Source organism: Nanorana parkeri, unplaced genomic scaffold (genome assembly GCF_000935625.1).
Source record: "Nanorana parkeri isolate BGI_ZX_2015 unplaced genomic scaffold, ASM93562v1 scaffold109, whole genome shotgun sequence".
NCBI lineage: Eukaryota > Metazoa > Chordata > Amphibia > Anura > Dicroglossidae > Nanorana > Nanorana parkeri.
Genome location: NW_017306377.1, coordinates 1,237,090 through 1,255,158, shown reverse-complemented (window position 1 = coordinate 1,255,158; position 18,069 = coordinate 1,237,090). Strand labels below are relative to the sequence as shown.

The 18,069-nt window shown below is 42.5% G+C and overlaps 1 protein-coding gene across 5 annotated transcripts in view; it reads right to left on the bottom strand.

Annotated features, from left to right (window-relative positions):
• PRKCZ (protein kinase C zeta) overlaps nucleotides 1-18,069 on the bottom strand; it is a 205,985-nt gene that overhangs the window by 42,845 nt on the left and 145,071 nt on the right. For all 5 annotated transcript variants that reach the window (XM_018553107.1, XM_018553108.1, XM_018553109.1 and 2 more), the window contains 3 exons: nucleotides 14,204-14,289; nucleotides 9,226-9,357; nucleotides 582-663 (listed from right to left, as the gene is read on the bottom strand). In XM_018553107.1, coding sequence (XP_018408609.1) covers nucleotides 582-663; nucleotides 9,226-9,357; nucleotides 14,204-14,289 — 300 coding nt within the window. The remainder of the gene's footprint in view (nucleotides 1-581; nucleotides 664-9,225; nucleotides 9,358-14,203; nucleotides 14,290-18,069) is intronic.

The following is an 18,069-nucleotide window of genomic DNA, read 5'->3' as shown; positions in this document are numbered from 1 at the left end:
CCGTCAAAAGTCGTACGATTGTACAGAACTATCGGTCGGGCACTCTATTCACACGTTACGATTGTCGTACGAAACGTAGATCGCATACGATTATCGTACGATAATCGTAAGGTGTATGGGCACCTTTAGAGAAATTCAGTATGCCATGTTCCTAACAGCACCAGCTCCCTGCTTCTTCATATGGTTGCCAATTCCTAAACTTAAAAGAGGAGTTTTCTTTTTCTTTATTGGTGCCCTTTAATAAAGTGCTATTTTCCATAGTTCAGTATATTAAAATCTAGTCTAGCCTGCAGTCAGTGCAGCTCGTGAGCCATCAGATGCAGAGCTTGCACACAAGGACATGCAGTAATGAACAAGTAGAAGGACAAAATCACTCAGCTGTGTAACAAATCCTTGATGCTCTCTCCCTCTGCCTGATACCTAAAGACCTCTCTAATAGCTTTCCAATTGCTTTAGGCAAGAAGAGAGAGAAAAAAAAACAAAACACTTTACCACTACAGACATGGTAATTAAATTATGTTTTCTGAGATGGTTGCTCTTTGGGATTACAGGTCATTTTCACAGGCCAATGTGCAACTTACTTTGATCTGTTTCATCATGGTGGATATCGCCCTCTTCGCTTTTGTCATCTACGCGGGGCTCCTGGAAAGGCATGCCCGGATCCTGTTGCACAGACAAAAAGGGACAGGTTACATTTCCTGGTGGCTGGAAAAAAATATTCACAATCACAGGGACAGAGATTTTAAAAAAATCTTTTGACTTTCTCTAGTGGAGCTCGATGCTAAATTAATGTTGCCATCCTGATCATGACAATGAACAGCTCAAAACACGTTTTGAAATCTTTCAGGTTCATGCTCTGTTAAATATAAGAAGAGAGGCAAGACGTGGACTGCATCTTAACCGGCATGTCTGCTCTTTAACAGGACTCCAGGCTGCCAGCATTCAGAAGGCTTATCTGGGCACATCTCGATTATTAATGCACTCTTACAGCTCTTTCAGCACCAGAGCGAGCTATCTGCCCCCCAAAAATACAAAAAATTCAGCAAAAATACCCCGGTGTTCTAAAAGCAGCAACTGCTCCAGCTTTCTTTTACAGGACCGTACAAATGAAGAACTATTAAACAGAAAATACAATTTGTCTCAACAAGAAAATAAAAAGGCTCCGACAACATTTGCATCCTCAGGCGCAATCAGGATAAGCAAAGACATCTGAAATGATGCCATACAAAGAAGAATATGGGCTGAGCATTCAAGACACATCCAAGTAAGTGAATGATTTAGACTTTGTTTACACTGCACTGGAGGTAGTTTGTGCAATCAACACAGTGTGTTTATTAGGAAATGTGCCCACAGCTCAACCAACATAAAATATGAGAAGCCGTCATGGTCCAAAACACAACTTGGGCACAGTTTTGTTTACCTTGCAGCCCTGGACCCTAATCGTTTAGTCTGAACAGAGCCATCAGTAGGGCTGGAACTAACGATTATTTTCATAATTGATTAGTTGGCCGATTATTTTTCCATTAATCGGATAACAAAAAAAATAAAATATCATCCTTTTTTTAAAATACACAAATGGTGTGCCACAAAAAGAAAGTTTACTTCAGAATAAAACTGCATGCACAATTTTCTGCAATCGCACCGCAGTGGAGCACACGGCATTGGGGTACCGCATGTTCCAAAGCAGGCACTGTGGGTGGGAGGAGTGTTTGCACGCATTTGTGGGGGGCGGGGGACTTTACTTTTTTAAAATTTTGATTACTTGTATTTTTTGTTAAACTTTTTTTTGTTAACTTTATTGCTATCGCATGGTGGGGCTCAAAAGTCCTCTATGTGATAGCACATTGGAGATGACAGGTTCTATTTAAAGGTAACATTAGGGGGCCTATGAGACCCCTAGGGTCACCTTTCCACTACTATGTAGTTATTCAAGCACACATGGCTTGTATAGCTCGGGCCGGGGAATGTAAACACAGCAGGTAGTGGGTATGTGCAATAGCCAGTTTGCTATTGCAATTTGAAATAGCCAATAGCAGGCTGGCTATTGCACCCGCCCACTGCCCGCTGTCAATCAGCAGAGGAGGGACCTAAACAGCTTAGAATTACCTGCTGGTTGTTTACATTGGAAGGCTGGCATGCAGCCTGCAAAGATTCTGAACCCATAGAAAAGCGCAGTGCCTGTGTTGTGAACTTTGAAAATTAATTTCTTCACAATGCTTGTAAACAGATATGAATGGGGGACTTTTTGTAAAGTGCTTTCACTGCTTTTTTTTTTTTTGAATATGAAAATACTTCAGTGTGCATGATCTGGGCACAGATCCACTTGAATGTATTTGGAGAGGGATTTTGACTTAACATAAACCTGGCACCCCTTTGGTGGAAACCACATGCCGAAATGAGCAGATGCAGAAAGAGAGAGAGGCATCTGAAATGATATGCAAATCTCGACTTTCCCTCTAAACCTTGTTGTTGCTCCCACTCCTCTCAACCTCCTTACTGTACCACTGCAGAGGACAACGACCCAACCAACCAAAAGAGAAGCTCATGTCAAGGTCACTATTTTACCGGAAAAAGCCTATGTTTACATGCAAATTCGGCTGTCTACATTGCTGGATCTACTGAATCTGAATCTTTTTATTCTCAATCTATTAGTAAGGTTTCCAGTTGACTTGTACAAACATTACAAGGTACAAGATGTCATACAACGAAGGCTTGCTCTATGAATAGTAGTATTTTTTTCTTTCCATCTTGTTGTGTAAACCAAAGCTTATGAAAAATATCACTGTACTTCATATTTTTACAAAGTATAGTAATAGGTAAACTATTTTACACTCTTAAGTATTCTATAATTGTAGGTGAACTTCAGTTGTCTGCCGGTGGGAGTACACCTGTATTTATGGTGTACAGGGGCTGGTGCCTGTGTGCAACAGCCATTATTCCTCATCAAATTTTATATACAATATAGACAACTTGTGTTTTTTGACTGAAGGTGACCTCTGCTGCATCATATGCTCAGTTTGAATTGCCAAGTCTAGTTTAGGCACTGACGCGTCCTTTCCTGAAAAGCATTTGCTGAGCACTCACTTTACTAGAGCTTGCAGTTGCACATTCATCTGACCAGGGCTAAATCACCCACAAGACAAGCTAGGTGGGTATACAAGGCTAGGTGAATGTTTTGGGACCAGAATGTAAAAGTAATCTGGTGTCTACAGCTACACATCTTGCTCACATAAATCTCAGAATACCTTCCTGACTAAATGTAAAAAAGCAGCAAGCCCCCCCGAGCTGCAGCTCATTGGTAGCTCCCAACCATCAAGACCTCACATTTATTGACCAGCAGTTCAGCTGCAACATTCTGCTCTTCTTTAGTCACCACTTCTAGTCATTACCTTACTCTGACAGGCTAGAGCAGTGAAAGTAGAGAAGAGCAGTACGGTGAACCAGCAATCAGCACATCATGGCTGTCACACCGCTGTCTACTGCTGCCACCAATCTGCTTGTTAGAGTGAGATAGCAGTAGGTAGAGGAGCTTACAGGGAAGGGAGGTATACAGGAGATGGAAGAGCATAAAGTCTATTAGAGTGTATAGATTTTCACCTTTTGTGTAATTTCTAACAGAGAGTGAAGTTATATTTATGGATTGTAAAATAGTTTACAATCCATCAGAGAATGAAGTAGTAAAACAGAAGATTTCTTTGAGGTGAAAACATTTTTGCTGTATATTTCCTATATTGTTGTATTATGTAAGGGTTTGCATAGAAGGTGGCCTTGGAAAGGGCTGGGAGGTCCAAAGCTATTAAGCTGACCAGTAGAATTTTGTTTAAAAAATTGTTTTCCCCGCCCCGCACCTGAAAATAAACAAAAGGGAGGGATGTATGTGTTTACATCGCTGACCTTATATTGCCACATATCATTGACCGAATATAGCCATGTGGCCATATAAGGTCAATGATGTCACAGAACCCTCCACTCCTTTGCTTACATGCAGCTGCGGGTGGGGAATTCTCCAGCTGCAGCTGATTGGGCGGAAGGAGCTTCCTTCTAGTTCCAGAGGAGCTCGGGTTTGGACCGGGTTTGGTCTGAACCTGAGCTCATCCCCAATATTCATTGGTGGAACTCACACATAAATAGCAACAAACTTGGCATAACGTTATAGAAAATTACTGGTGTATAAACCTTTAATAAATATGCATATTCCACGTTTAGCAGATGGAGCTGACTTGCTCCTAAACTGTTAGGGTTTGTCTACATGTGGGCTTTGTTATTATTAGTGTTTGTAGAAAAATTAATTTCCCTTGTGAGGAGTAACTTAGGACTCATTGACATGGGCGTGCACACTTGTGCAGAGACTTGCTCCCGGAAGGGAGAGGTGCTGCATGTAGTTTTGTGCAGCCATCTGTACCTCCCTATCGGAAGAAGAAGCTGCATGGGGCTGCATGCCGTCCCTAACCTGCACATTATTATTATTACATAGTATTTATATAGCGCCAACAGTTTGCGCAGAGCTTTACAATATAAGGAAGACATTATATTGTAATTCAAGACAAGATGGTAAGGAGAGCCCTGCCCCTGAGCATCCATGCAAGTCCAGGTGCCTGCACTTGGATGCAGACAGTGTGCAGGTCTGGGTCGGCATGTAGCCGAGGCAGGTAGGGAGGCACAGGCTGCTGCATGCAATTACACACAGCACCTCTCCCTCCCGGGAGTTGGTCTCTGCACGTCCATGTGAAGAAGCCCTCAGGCACTGCATGCAAGTATTTGACCTAACACTGCAACACAGATGTGCTGTTGACCAAGCTCAACCACATGGCTCACTGCTATTAACTTTTCTTTTCTTAGACATTTAGAATGCACATGAAAAGCTCATGGCCTAAACTATGTTGTGTTCAATAAGCAACCAAGCACAAGTAGTATGAGATTTGCATGTTGTTCAAGCTGCACAACACACTCAAGTCAGAATTTGGAGATTTGCCTTACTAGCTGTGACAAATTCATCCAAGAACAGAAAACAAGGAATTCTAATTGTACTCCAAGTCTCTTCTGCCACTTGGGTTGTCATGGTAACAGCTGATACTGGACAGGAAAAGTCACAAATATAGCTGGAAGTGCAAAGATCTACGGTATGTAAAAAAAAAAATCTTTCTTCCTTTTGGGAAGAGCACGTGAATATATCAGTTGAATGTTCTACAGAGGATGATCATTTTATTGATATAATTCCAAGTGCAGATACTTATATTATGGTTTATTACACAGATTGTCAGCCAGGGCCGTGTGTAACCAAGGTGGTAAATCAAACAAGTTCTAAAGGTTCTTCTGCCTGATGAAATACATTAACCATATCTTTACAGAGTTTCATGAAGCAATAAATAATTTATGACATAGACCTGAGGAAATTTATTTTTAGTTAAAGCTAAACTCCAGGCAAAGAAACAGGGGAGCGGTTCTCAGGGGTGTGGACATTAAAAAAAAACAACTACTTCCCAAGGGCTAAAACTACTTGTCCCTCATTACAATCTACTTGTCCTAATACAAAAACATTGTTTTAATCAAAACCATATTTAACCGTGCTAAGAAGCGCTTTTCATTGATCGGTCTGACCAACGGGTGCTTGCAATTTGCGTGCGAAATTCAAAATGCATTGCGCAGGGCAGCGCGCTGGACAGCAGTACGGGGTACAGATTGTACACACTTACTGGCGGAGGGAAAGGACTGTTCGCCGAAAGGCAAGTATTGTGGGGTGGGGGCCAGATTTGAGCGGGTAATTCATTTTCCCAAATTACCTGGGAAAGTGAACTTACCCTTTAATGCACATTGTGCGTGTTCTGCTGCCTGGCTACCACAATATGGCACAGTGGAATCGGCGCATGCATGCACACAATGTCCTACGCGTGCGTTTATTTGCATGCAGATGGTGGGGGTGGCAGGGTTGGTTTTAATTTTATTGTTTTACTTTTTTACCTCTTTTAGTTTTTAAATTGTTATATATTTTATAATTTTTACATTCACTTCATTTTATTCCCATCACACAGGGGCCCCTATGTGATAGTTTGGAGGTGGCAGGTTCTCTTTATGGAACCTGCCCTCCAACATAGGACAGATCATCTGTGCAGTTTCTGACAGTTGAGACAGGTGGTGCTGTGATTACAGCGCTCCGGTTTCAGTGATCACACAGAGCAGAGCGGACAAACAGACGTTCTTCGCTCTGCTCCCCGCTCCCCATCCTGAGCTCCTTTGCCGTGGAGCGGGGGATCCTGAAAACCACGGTGGGAAGGGAGGGGACAGACAATCAGATCACTTGTATAAAGCGTGCAGCGGCTCCCCTCTGTACATTTAGCTCTGCTTGCCCGAAACAGTGCTAAATGAAAAAAAAAAAAACTACCCGCCCGTCTCCTATTCAGGTGATACGAATTCTGCACCCATGGGTTCTACTTTACAAAGTATTTGGTTTTTGTCCATTCAGTTCAGAGATGTCCACAGTTCAGCCACACAAATAACTCTGTCTGGCCTGAGACCTTATTTATCACTGTTGCAGTTAAGTAATATTTACAGGTTGACAGTGAGGATACCCCCACCCAGCCAGGCAGTTGCATTCTGACAGCAGTGGGTGTGTCGTTGTCAGAATACCAGAACAGTGAACAGCTCCTTCTATAAAAGTAGACTGAAAAATCAACTTTTGTCAAACGGAGAGAGGGAGGTCAACGGGGTCACACACTGGCTGAATTTGAGCCATCAGCAGGACTGGGCCAAAATCTAAGCAGTGTATGGGCCAAATTTAGGCAAATGAGGGGAGAGGGAGGGGTTTTGCAGTCCAGCAACAGAAATTGTAATTCCTGGCAGGTTCATTGTTTTTTTTTTCCAATACCTACAGCATTTTTAAACAGACAAAACACAGGGAAATGTGCATTTACTTCAAAGATATACTTAATATTTTTTCTAATCATGCCCAGACATACACTTTGAGCCTACACTGCATGTTCAAGAACTAAAGTAATATTAAAATTAAAATGTTTTAAAACGATTTTCAATGCTGGTTAAAACACTTACAATTGATGTTTAAAAGTTTTAGCGTCCTGCAAAAAAAAAAGCTGGTCCCGAGAACTGGTCCTGATATCCTGCTTTAGGGTGGCTCTTTTCCCTTGCAGGATCCTATAGAGCCACCCTTGTGTTTGCTAGTAAGCTGTGTGTGTCTCCCCACAAACACGAAAGGCACAGAAAGGCAAGACACTTCTCTGCTCTCCCTCCTCCAGCTTAGTAGATGGACAGCTGCTGGAGACTGCTCTGTCCCTTGTAATCTTGTACTGGACAGGAAGTTCAGGGAACTCGAACTGAGAGAGTTGGAGCGGTTTAGAAACATTCTGTCTGTAAGAGCTTGGGAAAAAATTTAAGGAAATACTTTGTTGGGCAATGTACCTATATCTGTTGGATCTGGATTCCTTATTGAAAAAAAAAAAAGATTGAGAGTTTAATTCTACTTTAAAAGAGGATTATATAGGCTATTAAAGTATGGATGCACCTATACAGTTTTTTTAGGTACTCGCTGATACCATATACCAATACTGGAAGTCCCATTAAGGAAGTCAGGCGGCGTGTAATGACTCTCCACCTGGCTTTCTGATTAGCCGGGTGGCGTGTAAAAATCCACCACCCGGATTTCCGATTAGCAGGGAAGCCGGCTCCATACTTCTCGTCACTAGGTGACAAGAAGCATGGAGCCAGCTTCCTGGCCAATCAGAAAGCCGGGCACCGCGCCATTACACGCTGCCCAGCTTCCTGATTGGCTGGAAAGCCAGTTCCATGCTCCCTCGTCACAAGTGACGAGGGAGCATGGAGTCGGTTTCCTGGCCACTCAGAGAGCCGGGCAGCGTGTAATGACTCGCTGTCCGGCTTCCTAATACCGGAGGCTCAAGTATCGGGCTAGGTATCGGAGCATTTGAGCAAGTACGAGCACTCGGCCAAATAATCTGCATCGGCACTGATACTGATATTAGTATAGGTGCATCCCTATATTGAAGCATACTGAATTTCACATAACAGCGAATTATGGCTTAGCAAGATGTTTTGATGCCTAAGAAAAAGGCACAGCCAAGAGTTTAGAAACTTTTATACATGCACTCTAGTACACGAAGACCAAAGTACAATAAAACTCAGTTTGCTATATGGCTTAGAAATGCCACTGTAGTTAATCCAAGGGTGACATGACACACTGGTGCTGCTGACAAAATGCCTGGTTGCCAGGTACACTTTCAGTCTTTTTGCCCGAGGCGCAAAAAGAGGGGGGGGGGATTTGAGGGGTTGAAATATTAGGGATCTAAACAGCCCCCTGATATTTCCCTTTTAAAATAGAAAAATAAATTGAGGACACAGAGTTCTCAGTCTCTTTTTCTGCAGCCTTTGTTCTAAATGAATGGAAAGTACAGAGGCTTCCCATTAATTTCGAAAATATTTACTATCACCAGTTTCTGAATGGGGAGAAGCCTCTGTACTGAGTGCTACTACCCATTCAGAAGCTCATGAATGAATAGGAAGTGATCTTAAGCATTTCCTGTTCATTCATAATTGGGGACACATAGTACTAAATGTCTCCAGTTATTTACAAACACTGGAGTGATCAGCTGATTGCTCCAGTGTTTGCTCTGCACACAGAGGGTCGGTACATATCACAGATATGTACCTATCCTCAGCCGCTCGGCCACGCACAGAGGGGCGGCACAGCCTGCAGCTTTTCCTCTAGATCCCCATGGCTTTACCCCCGCCTGTATGGGCAGAGGAGGTGGGGATCTGAGGAGAAGTGAAGTGCTGAAGCAGGCGGGTGGAGGAGGGAGCCGCTGTCACAGCAGCATGGCCGAGCGGTGAGGAGAGAGCCACCGGCTGGCAGATCCTGGCCGAGTGGCTCTCTCTCCTCACCACTCGGCCATGCTGCTGTGGCAGCGGCTCCCTCCTCCGCCCCCCCCCGCAGGCTGCAGCGCTTCACTTCTCCTCAGATCTCCACTGCCCATACAGAGGGGGGAGAACAGCGGGGATCCAGAGAAGAAGCTGCAGGCTGTGCTGCCCCACTTCTCAGTGCCGTGCTGAGCCCTGGCTGCAGATGGCCCTGGATGACGAGAAGACTTTGCTGAGGTGTTTGCTGAAATTAAGCATAGCATTTTTTCAGTGGTGTCGTAACTACAAATGCTTTCACCAGGTCTATGGTTCTCCTTTCAGTACAAATGATATAAAGAAACTCACCATATGCTTCTTGCAGGTCAGTGGGACAAGTATGTGACAGCGTTTATGGACAAGTAGTTTGCAGTTGATACACTTGTAGCCTTGCCTGCCAAGGCCCCATATCCTTTCACTGCACTGGCCACAGTAGGCTTTCTGGAGGCAGAAGACAAAAAAATCATTATTTTCATAAGTTTATAAAACACCAGTTATTTATATTGAACCTATACCCAAATGTTAACACATTTGAAGGATAGTCGCTTGGTAATGTGATATCCTCTAAAGGTAAAGATCAACCATTCCAAACTCTAATCCTCAGGTAAAGATCACATGACCAAGTGCTTACACCTTCAGAAATGTGGCTAGCAGGAGAGAACCTGACAGTAAAGGGAAATATTTGCTTTACATATCCAATTTAGCAATACTGTTACCATACCTTGCTGCTAACATTTGACTATTGGTACAGCTGATGGATAACATCCAAGTTTTAAACTTTATACTTACTATGAGTTCAACATTTCTCTGGCTTCACTTTGTGTAGCCTAAACATACACTTCAAAGTCTAACTGAACTTTCAGTTAAAATCCGATAAGCAGTGGTCTCTCTACAGAGGTCTAAAGCCCCCGGATGAGTCAGAGATAGAACTATCCAATCAGCAGGAAGCATGATCTTTAAAGGAGGGGGGAGTGTCAGATCACAGTGGAGTAATCTCTTCTTCCATGCAGAAAGCAAGGATCCTTTTCTGCAGCATGCTGGAACGGTAAAGGCTTTTCAACCCATGTGACTTTCTAAAAAAAATAAACTGTAAGGCTTTGCTCACTTTTTATTTAGACACACCTGGAATGTATTTGTAGTTCAGTTATGGTTTAAAGGCTATCTCAGGGGAAAACAAAAAACTCCCCCTGCACTAGGGCTGCCCAGCACTGTTAAGGTTAAATGCTTGTTTAGGTCTAGGGTACCTGAAAAAAAGTTTTTTACTTACCCGATCCTGCAGGCTCCCTTTAGGCTACAAGACCAGTACCCTCAACCGCTTCCCTCCACTGCTCCCATGGGTGGAGGAGGGGCAATGCATCAAGTACAATACACAGACCATAGCCCTGCATTATACGTACAGACGCTGAAGGACCGTCCATTAGCTGCAGCATAGGAAAGATGAAGAGAGCGCCGACTGCCAGGGGAGTAGGGATCAGGTAAGTAAAACTGCCTTTCCCCACACCTTAGTCTCAAACATGCATTTAACCATTACAGTGCTGGGGCAGCCTCACTGCAATGGGAGGTTTATGTTTTTGCAGAGAATATATAATAAACATATTCAGGTATTTGCAGAATCATCTGGCATAAGAAAATAAATATATGAGTACTTGGAAGAACCTAGTGTATGTAAACTAGGGATGCACACATACCGTTTTTTCGCCATCTAGTACCGTTAATTTTTTTTCCAGTACTCGCCGATACCGAGTACCGGCTCCTTGTGCCCCGATTATCAGGAAGTCGGGCGGCGGATCATGACCCGTCGCCCAGCTTCTTGATTGCCTGTAAAGCCGATGTTCTAGCGAAAGAACACTGGCTTCACTTAACAGAGGCTGTCTGGCTTCCTGAACATAACCCACCGCCCAGCTTCCTGGTTGGAAAGGAAGCAAGCTCCATGCTCCCTCTTGCACTGCTGTTCAGAGGGAGATATCCCTCTGACCGGAAGCTCCAATATCGGAAGTACTTGGACCGATACTTAGTACTTGGACCGTCCAAGTACTCACAGATACATTTTTGTTTGGTTTCATGTTACAGTTTTTTAAAACAATACAGACTAATGATTTCAGGACACTGGTGGAACGCCAGGGCCCAGTCGCAGCCGCTGCAATCCTGGTACTTCTCATGAAAATGCCAAGTATCGCCATTGGTATCTGAACATCCCTAATTCTGTTGTACTGGTTTGCAAAAAAAAACATGTTGATCTTATCAGAAATTTAGAGCTGTCCTGTGTCCTTTGCACACTTGCAGTGTTATCTCAAACAGCCCTCCTAGTCCTGATCTTGGACTACAGAATGATTAGCCTCAATGTGAAGATTATTAAGATCGGAGAGTGGGAGTGACTGAGTAGTTTAGCAAGACAACAGGTAGGGCGGTTGACAAAAATACTGCGTGTTGTCAACCCACAACAAGACTTAGAAGCTGTGCACATATCTGGGAGATCAACATGTTTTTCTGTACTTGCAGGATCTTTAAAGGCATAACACACAGGGAAATGTGCATGCATTGCAGAGATGTACTGCATAGGTTTTTTTTGGTTGTTATTGTACCTTGACATACACTTTAAGAATAAAAATAATAGGAGGACTATGGGGATTATAGAAAACTACCAGGCAATTCAATTACCCATAGCAACCAGATGTAACCATTCAGAAGTTTTATACCGTTAGAACAAGTATCCAAGAGCAATTTGTGTGTGTGTGTGTGTGTGCATGGGGGGGGGGCAGGGCAGGCATGTTGAAAAACATTGTATGACAGTGTCAAAGCTTAGCTGCCAGCACGGCTTGCTATTCAGGTAATGCAGAGGGTACTAAAAAATGGTGCAGGTATGTGCACCTCTGGGTATCTGCATTTCATACCTGTTAACAACCGTCTGTTTCTTAAAGTTACAGAGTCTCTTTAAAGAAGAACTCTAGGAAAACACAATTTAACCCTTGCAGTTGAGATACATCCACACTCCATGGGTAAACTACTCGTTTTTGTCTAGGTTTGAAAAAAAAGTTATACTCACCTGAACCGTGGAGCTGGCTTGTTAAACCGTTCCTTCCAGCCTCTCTCCCCCTTCACTGCAGCAGTCTAAATTATTACATCTATACACAGTGTATAGACGTGAGGACGGTGAGGAAGATTTCAATGCTGTAGCATAGGGGGAGACAGGCTGGAGGGAGCACTGTGACAGCTGGCCAACTTAGTGATTTTGGGTGAGTATAAACTTTGTTGTTTTTTTTTACCTAGACATAAACGAGCACTTAAAGTGATATTAAAGGCAAACATTTTTTCCCTCCCCCCTTGGCGGACGGCAAGAGGTTAAATGATGTCTCTTATTCTGGTCTTCCTCTTCTTTCCCCATGTTTTCATGTGTCCCTCCAGCGGTGCGACGTCACTCGGATCCAGCGCTAACTGCTCTGTCCCTCCGATCCAGCGGTGTCTGCATGCGCGTGCACGCGTCCATAGACTTACCTTGCGTCTCTGCTCGTCTCCCGGCCGAGAATCGGAACCCTTTGCGGCCGTACGAGCAGTTCCTGATTCTCGGCGCGGGAACGAGCGGCGATAACGAGGTAAGTTTAAAATGATTTCAAGTGTTTTTTGTTTTTTTACACTTCTTGCCTATATCTACTGCTTGCTAGCAGTAGATATAAGCAAAAAAAACCGGAGGGTTTAGAACCCCTTTAAACCTTGGAGTGCGGGGGTAGCACTACTGCAAGGGTTGATAAAAAAATTCCCTGGAGTTCTTCTTTATAGGATACCTTTCCTGAGAGAAACTTGATAGACTACTATTGCTGTATTGTGATGTGTCACCTGCGCCTCTTACAGCGATTGCACCTTGATTAACAGTCGTGGTGCTTGTTGTGACTGCACGGATAACAATATGTTCGCTAGAATGTTCTTAGTGCTGGCTTAGATTGTAAGCCCTCACGGGCAGGGCCCCTCTTGCCGTCTTGTCTTGAATTGTTTTGTGATTGTAATGTCTTCCTTATATTGTAATGCGCTGCACAAACTGTTGGCGCTATATAAATCCTGTATAATAATAATAATAATCTCCATCTTCTATTAAACTACCATTTGTGGCTTCTTATTCTGGAAAGGAGCTTTCTGACCGTCAAGCTGACCCTTTAAGCTTCAAAAGTTTGAGTCACTAGCCCAGAACAAGTATGCAGATGAGAACTTGCAACTTTTCTCTGTACTTACTGCATAGTTGTTCATGGTCAGTGACTCAGAAGTGTTGAAGCCACAGGGTCAACATACCCATTCAGACAACAAGCATGTACAGAAGGAGGTCAGCAATGGCAGGCCCATGTATTTCACTCAGGAGAGGTTTACGTTATACAAAGCATGACAACAAAGACATCCTAACATCCTACTATAATCTCAGTCAATGTAAGCATACATTTCAGTGCTGATACTCTGGCACTTTGCATGTCAGCACCACAGTTGTCATCTTTCATTTACTTACAGCATAGATTTTTTTTTTTTTTGGCACATGCAATTTCCAGTATAATAGCATCATCAGCACTTGTACCACTAGTCACCACGGTGGCATTCATCAATTTGATTAATATACTATTTATCACTATGACAGCATAATTTTACCCAAGGTTCAGGGTTAGTAACTTGCGTAAGAATGGTTTGGATTTTCTGGTGTGATAAATTATCGCAGGTACAATTTGCTTGCACCAAGACAAAATATTCCGTAAAAGTGACAGTGCTAAATTTGGCACGTTGGTGAGAAAAATGTACTTGTGTACATATTCTAGCTGAGGATTTGCATGCTACATTTCCTGGCACAGGAACTCCTGGAAGCTCAAGACCACAGTGCCAGTTTTATAGACAAAAGCCAATGTGTTGCTGCACACTAGAAGGGCCAGCCGACTATATACAGTTACAAATGTTACACAGGCTGGGTTCATCAGAACAACCTTTTATATAGGACAAAGAGCAACGAGGTTGTGTCCGATTTATTAGGTAAGATCAGTGACAGACTGATTCCGATGGGCTGCTATGGGTTACTGTACTTTTCCTAATGATATAAGCTGTAAATGTCTGTGGAGCATGTAGTAATGAGAAAAACCATACAGAAACCCTTTAGCCTTGAAATGGAATTGTAGCACACATGCTAAAACTGGAGCATACAGGAACAGACAGCAGAACAGTGTATGTACAATAGTCATTCTTTCAGTAGAGAAAAGAAGCAATAGCAGGTTAATACAAAGCCGCTCAGAGACCGGACAAGCTGACTCTTTCATGAATCACTCACTCTGTTAAAGCGTTTGGCTTGAAACAGATGCCCATTCACTCGGTAGAGCTTCCTCCATCTTCTGGCCCCTCGACGGTAGATGGATTCTAGGAAGAAAAGAAACGTGTAAAGGAGAAGCATACTAAGCTAGCAGTGCAAGGCACAAAAACTGCAAGCTGCCTGCACAGGGGGAAAAAAAACAATCCAGCTTGTTTTTTAATAATCAATGCTGGGCGCTGATGCTTGCAACATCATGGCTAGTGCTAGAGCAAAGCTTTTTCATGACAGGCTCCAGATCAAGAGGCTTCTGCAACCGCTTTTTCCTTCGCACACCAGCCTCCTCCCATCATCACATCCTCACATGACCACATGCTAGTTAACCGACCTTTCCGAGAGACTTATTGATGGTGGATAAACAGGTGAAATGGGATGAGGCCGGAATTTTAAAGGCACAGAGTATCCAAAAGACAGCATTGCAATCCCTTCCTGTAGAACCCAGGTAAATTGACAGATGTTACTTAGGAATCCCACCGAGCAAATATTTCCCTTTTTTTTTTTTTAAATACACAGAAGAATGCTTCATGAGCTGCCAAATCTCATTTTCTTCAAGCACTGGTTGGAAATGTAAGGTTCTGAATAATTGTTATTGGCAACACAGTCATTAAAAATAAATATAAATATATATATATATATATATATTGCAGTTTTTTCCCGCACGTATACAACACATATTGCAGTTCCTGATGCTAAGGAACTTACAATCTAATGGCACCATGAATTACATCAATACACACAAGGGCCAACTCAAATACTGATATGTTTTTGACTGCGTAAGTAAACCTATGCAAATAGAAACTAGGGATGCATCAATACCATTTTTCCAGCCGAGTTTGAGTACCGATACTTTTATTCAATCACTCGTGGATACCAATTACCGATACCTTTATTTAGTGTCATGTGACAGTTTTTCTAAAACTATACAGACTAATAATTTTAGGACAATGGTGGAGTTCCAGGGACCAGATGCAGCTGCAACCGCTGCAACCCTGATAGTTCTACCACTGACTCCAAGCTGTTCAGGGACTTCAAATCTCACCGAAACATTATACAGCAATGCAAAATACCATCAGCTATAGAGGACTACAAATCCCAGCAATACATTATACAGCAATGCAGAATGGCATAGGCTATAGAGGATTACAAATCCCAGCAATACATTATACAGCAATGCAGAATGGCATAGGCTATAGAGGATTACAAATCCCAGCAATACATTATACAGCAATGCAGAAAAATACTATATGAATTTGCTACATACTCAGTGCTGCCACGAAACGCGCAGCAAACGTGCATATTCCATATGCCCAGGTGTGAACCCAGCCTAAGAGCTTGATTATTGCTTAATTATAGCCTATTTGATGTGCACTTGTTCTTAAAGCATAGGTACAGACAAAATTATTTATATTATCTGTAGGCTTTTTTTTTGCTGTGTCATGTTGGGGATCATTTCCTGTCTTTGAGGTACAGCAGGAAGTGAGAGAAAATCTCTACAGAGTGAGGTGAATACTTTGAAAGGTCACTGGAACATGTGGCCCATTTGGAAGTTTTAACCTCACATTGTGTTTTGAAGACAAATCCAAAATGTTTTTCCGTTTTGGGAACAATGGTCAGGATTAATAGATGGAGTAAATCTACCCACTGGGAACATACTGTACATTTAAGTAGCATACGCTGTGAGGAAGTGTAAGGAAAGCAGCGACTGGTTATTTCAATGATGGCTTCAGAGTATTTTGGAGGTATCATATTTACCATGTACCCTAGTCATCTGTGTCTCGATACTATTTCAGTGCAAACATGGCATCACTAACAGATTAGCCTATCGAAGAGGTTGGTGTGACAAGCTCAAAGGTCATTTTCCATCCCAGGACATCATTGTTTGGGACACCAAAGTCTTTTATAGTATAATCTCCTTATAGCGGACGGCTTAAAGTAAACCTGTTTCAAACCCGGGCAGTTTAAATTAAGCATATGAGGAAATATTACATAAGCAGTGAAAACAGCACGGCAAAATGTTTGTTTCATGTGTCGCATATATATGCAAATATTTCCTTTTCCCGTAAGAATCACGATTTGCCAAGCCCCCGCTGATTACTTCGGTCTTTGGTTAGCAACAATAGGCATCACATTAAAGGACCAACACAGGCATGGAATGGAGGCAAAGGAAGCTCAACTTGTATAGGAAAAGTCAAAATGTACATATCATTCAGCCATCTATATCTCTGGATCTACTGATATCTACTGATCAATCCGACACGCTGCTTTTATTGAAGGAAACATTGAACATATATATTTTTGTGTTCAATTTTGATTGATTTTCATGAATTTTCAACAATAAACCATAAGTACAACATAATAACGCAAAGTAGAAATCCAAAAACAGAATCCAATACAGTTACAAGATCAAAGTATACAGAGTCAGAATCAAGATGTGTAACCATATAAGCCCAGTTGGGCTATTAGGGATTATTATCAGCATAAGAGGAACATATAGGAAAAGGTAAATGGTAATTGGAGAGTGCCCCAATATAGTTGACCCCGGAGGGTGAATCCGCGAACTTGAATAACAAAAAAGAGAATGTGAATAGGGAAAAGAGATGATTATATATTTTTTATATCATATGCTCAGTTTAAGTTCCTCAGATTTGGGACAGATTTGTTACTTAAATGATTAATGGGCTGGTTTTTTTATGAGTATGAGGTGTCGCTTGACAACTTTTACCTTGCCGACACAAAAACCTACATCTTAGCCTAATTTGTTTGTGCTATATTGTTGGCATCAAAACTACAGGTGCCTTTTAAAGTAAACCTCATCTGACTAACTAGCCTCTGAAGTCTAGGGAACCCCAGCTGCTGATAGATGCCTTCCACCTGTCACACATTATAACAGGTCACAATGGGAACTTCCGTGTACATAAAACACCCACAAAATGTAATTACAACGTTCAGAAATGGAACCCCCTACTGCATTTCCCAGTGCAATATGAGGTTCCTCTAAGGCAAATGATGCCACGTTGGATTGCTGGATGCAGTACTGACTTTTCTAAAGGTCAGAATTTGCATACTTTATACGCCCTCTGGAGTCAGCAGTTCCTAGGTGCCCCCGCAGTAGTTGACCAAACTGCCAAGTAATTGGCAACGCCTACTCTTCAATGCCAGGGTTTTCTGGGTTAGAATTCCTGTCAGGCCTAGTCCAAAGGATGAGTGTATATATATTTCAGTACCCTCTCCCCTCCCTCAACATTTTTGCAATACGATATAACAATTTAAAACCTAGCACTAGGAAGGTTTTTGCTATATGGCCTGCTTGGTGCCACAGTGTATGTCCTGACAATCCTTCCAGCCCTGCACATCAATAGTACAAACTCCATTATTTTAAAAGGAAGACTTTCAAGACATTGGGCTTTCTACTCACGTTAATAAAGATTGTGACCTTTATGCATGGGGCAAGCTATTCAGGACTAAGAAGATTTACAAAATGAGGTTTGCAGCACCAGGTAGGCAACACAAGAAAGTCTCTCCCATGCTAGGTTTCAGGTAAGCATTAATTGCTACAAAAATAATGGTGAAGGGGCAGAATGAGCACATATATTTCAAAGGGACCCTGTCGCCAGACCATTCATTTCCATAAAAATCTTCCCATAAGATTATATGTGCATCTAACATATTTTATGCAGGTTATTTACCCGTAATAGCCTCCTTTGTGTAGACATCTAAAAGCCAACACTGCTGCTGGGCACCACCATTTTGGGTGTGAGGTCCGCAGTCCCAGAACACACTCCATGGGCATTACCATTCGCTCCTCCCTCAGAAGCTACATTAAAAAAAAA